The following is a 4114-nucleotide window of genomic DNA, read 5'->3' on the forward strand; positions in this document are numbered from 1 at the left end:
TCTCTCTGGCACTTACTACCTAGTACACAAGTAAGTAAGTATTGTATGTCAGAGCAAGATTCTTTAGAATGGGACAGCCTCTTCTCTTTTCTGAGAGTGATATTTCTTCCCTATCAGACATACTAACCGAGGCCTTAAGTTCAAGAAAGTGTACGGTCACTTCTATACAGGCCTCCTTCTCCTGATATTCTTCTTGAGTTCCTAGCTTCTATGTTATGCTCCAGAAATATTTCCCAAAATATTTTAATTTAACAGAAGGCTCCACTTACCAAATATCTTCCAGTTAGAGAAATGTATTCCTATAAATAAGCAGGTATTCCTGAATAAGAGAAAAAATAAATACATGAATAAATAAAAAGATGAGTGGTTGAATTACTACATCCCTTAAAACACATAAACTAAATGTGATTATTTTTATAGGCAATACCTATACATGGTTACAAAAATAATAAAGAGAATGTTAGAAGGCAAAGAGTGAAAAATCTTGTTCTTTCTCCATTCTATCTTCCCATTCCCACCACCACAATCACACGTAACCACTGCTTAATTTCTTACAATGCGGTCCACAAGCAAATATAAATATACACTATTTCTACTCCTTTCTTATACAAAAGTAAATACTAAGTTCAATGTACTTTGCTTTTCTCACTTAACAATACAGCTTGGGGATCATTTCTTATCACAGAAAGAGTTTTATTATTTTTATAGCTGGATAATATTTCATTGTATGAGTGAAACTATTTAACCAGTCACCTACTGATATCCCGTTTGGTTATCAATATCTCATTATTACAAAAATGCCACAGTGGATAAAACTGTGCTTATGACATAAGAAATGGAATCACTGATTGGGACCAAAGTCAGGCTGACTAGGGAAAGAGTGAGTGCAGTTGGTGGTGCTAGAAAAGAGGCACAAGGGCTTCCTGGTGGGAAGCTGGATGACAGCACACTATGCTTGGGTCTGTGAGGGGGAAAGGTAATGGGGAACCCAGAAGTGAATGGGGGAACTGGAGCCACAGGAAGAGAGCTACAAAGAGGAATCAGGAAACAAAGTAGGCAGGAGAGGATGAACGACTGAAGGGGACAGGAAGCAGGGGCCAGGTAACATGGACCTTGGAAGGATTGAAGAATATGACAGAGATGAGAGGCTGCCTCCTCTTCTGCCCTCTCTGCACTCCCCCCTGAGCCCAGGGACCCAGCAGTGCCAGCTCTCCCTTGTCACATCAGCTCCCGGCACAGCAACTCCATTGTCCCACATCCTTTGTGGCAGCAGGCAACATGGTCTGGGTGCTGTCAGGTGAGAGAATACCAACTTACCTAGCTCTTTCTCCCACACCCTGAGGAAGTCCACCAATTAGAGATGTGTCTGTATTTAAAAAAAACCACTCCTAGGATTGTAAAGGTGTCCCAAATTGTGGAATGACTTCATTCTCTAAATTCTGCCAGCCAAGGAAATATGCAGAGAAGTACTAAGGTAACAGAACTTTGGGACAGGAAATCAAGGGTAAAGGAAATCCTTCCCCCACAACAGCATCAACATCAGCTGGAGCTGGTTAGAAATGTAGACTATCAAGCCTTAGTCCAAACTACTGAATTAGAATGTACATTTCAACAAGATCCCCAAGTGATAGAAATGCACATTAAAGTTTAAGAGGCACTGCCTTAGGTCTGCATTTCCATCACTGAAATTAGAAATGTCATATTCATTGACTTGAAAGAATAAAGTATTGTTGTGTCTGCTATAAGAAGAGAAAGAAAGAGATTGAGAGAGAGAGAGACTATGTTTGAGCCAGGGAAGTAATAGGAAGCTTACACAATCAGAGGACCTAAAGCACAGGACATTATTTAAATGACCTAGAATCTAGTAGTCATTCCATTCTGTAGTCAGAGAATATTTTTCTACCTTTTCCTATTCAGAAACTTAAATATCACACATATTATTTTTCCATTTAATTTTTAAAAGTTTTATTGTGAAATATATCATAACTTCAGAACAGTATGTATAATGAAGGGGGAAATCGGAGGGGGAGACGAACCATGAGAGACTATGGACTCCGAGAAACAAACTGAGGGTTTTAGAGGGGAAGGGGGTGGGAGGATGGGTTAGCCCAGTGGTGGGTATTAAGGAGGGCACGTATTGCATGGAGCACTGGGTGTTATACGAAAACAACGAATCGTGGATCACTACATCAAAAACAAATGATGTACTGTGTGGTGACTAACATAACATAATAAAATAAAATAAAATTTAAAAATAAGAATAGTATGTATATCTGTATCTGTATCCATATATGTAACTTTATAATAAGGTGAATATTTGAGTAACAACCAAACATGTTAAAAACCAGGCCATACTTAAAGGCTTTTGTTGCACACACATTGTTTGATGATGATTATGATGCATCTAAAAGGTGAGCAAGTACTTTTCAGACCATTCTAGATTCATAATAAGACAAGATTAGTTACTAAATAGGTGACAGCATCTTTTCACTCCATCCCGAAGGGCTTGTGTGACTTTGTCATTTCGGAGGGTGAAGATGAAAGGGTTGAGGAAAGGAGTAACCACTGAAACCATGAAGGAAACCACCCTATTGTAATCTGCAGCCTGCGTTTGCTTGGGTTTCACACAGAGGAACAAGCAACCACCATAGCCAATCACAACACAAGTAAAGTGGGAAGCACACATAGAGAAGGCTTTCCTCTGGCCAGAGGCTGAGGGGATCTTGAGGATGGTGGAGATGATGTAGGTGTAGGAGATGATTGTAGGGATCAAAGAACCAAAAAGAACAAAAACAGCCATTAAAAATAGGATAAACTCTGTGAAAAGGGTATTATTGCAGGATAGTTTGAGCAATTGCCCTCAGTCACAGAAGAAATTGTTCACCACATTTGACTGGCCAGATTTCAAAAAGGAACCCAAACACTCATGAAACAATGACCACCCAGATGCAGGTTCGGTTGTTCATAATGATGTTGTACCTCAAAGGGTTACAGACAGCCATGTAATGGTCCACAGCCATCCCCCCCAGCAATGCAAACTCTGTGGTCCCCACAGCAAGGTACAGGAAGAGCTGGGTGACACATGCAGCCAGAGATATTGTCTGCATCCCAGAGAGCAGCAACCCCCAAAGCATCATGGGCACAATAATAGTTGTAACCAAGATCTCCAAGGCAGTGAGATGACCAAGGAAGAAATACATGGGGGACTGCAGACATTTATCAACATGCACAATCACAATGATGACCATTTTCCCATCAATGTCACTAAGTAGAAGAAGAAGAAGGTAGCAAAGAGAAGATGATGTAGTTCTTTGGAGCCAGGGAAGCCAAGGAGATAAAATTCAGTGGCACTAGAGTGATTCGCCAACATTTAGTTCTGAGCTCTTGAACCTTGTGAAATCTAAAGAACAAAGGAGAGAAAACAGGCTTCTGATTACAAAAAGATTAAGGACAACTCCAATTTGAGGAAATATATCCCATACCTAGACTCTACAACATAATGCTACTATTTTCTATACAAAGTTGGTGTTAGTTTTATGTAGGACATGAATAAATTTGAAGGTAAATGTAAATGCCCAAGAAGATGAGCAATAGCCACCAACACCACACCCTAGGCATGAAAACACACCCACCCCTGTCTCTACCCTTATCTCCCAATTCACCGGCCACCCTCCCTCCAACTTTGCTCTGACCTGCCACCCCATCTACTTTCCTGACCATATTTATACCACCAACACTTCCATCTCAAATGCCCTAAAGTGTCTTCTCTGCCTCCTTTATCCATTCCTGCAAAATCCTGCCGCATTTCAACAATTATAAGAGTAGCTAATCCCAATCTTAGCCAATCACATGCAGACATGGTTATTTCTTTGTATACTCTATACATAGAGGATGCTGCTTTATATTCATGTTAAGTTCTGCCTCAATTATATTACAAACTTTGCAGTGTTGTTAGCAAGTGGGACCTATCTAGGACATTATAATAAGATGAGTTACTTTGAGACAAAATACTGAGTCTTTCCCTGACTTCAGGAGAGCTGGCTCCCTGGAGGGGATTATTCATTCTTCCTCCTCATTCTCATGATGAAAGCCTTCCTCCATTGTTCATTTCAGT

At 40.3% G+C, this 4114-nt stretch overlaps 1 protein-coding gene across 1 annotated transcript; it reads right to left on the reverse strand.

Moving 5' to 3' along the window:
* Positions 1 to 2458: 2458 nt before the first annotated feature.
* On the reverse strand, positions 2459 to 3410 carry LOC102732025 (olfactory receptor 9A4). The gene is given in 3 exon segments (XM_081799671.1): positions 2459 to 2894; positions 2896 to 3247; positions 3250 to 3410. Coding segments are annotated over 3 exon segments (909 nt in total). The 5' UTR covers positions 3371 to 3410.
* Positions 3411 to 4114: the final 704 nt, after the last annotated feature.

The sequence above is a fragment of the Leptonychotes weddellii genome, chromosome 12 (assembly GCF_054177405.1).
Source record: "Leptonychotes weddellii isolate Sample4059 chromosome 12, ASM5417740v2, whole genome shotgun sequence".
NCBI classification, from domain to species: Eukaryota; Metazoa; Chordata; class Mammalia; order Carnivora; family Phocidae; genus Leptonychotes; species Leptonychotes weddellii.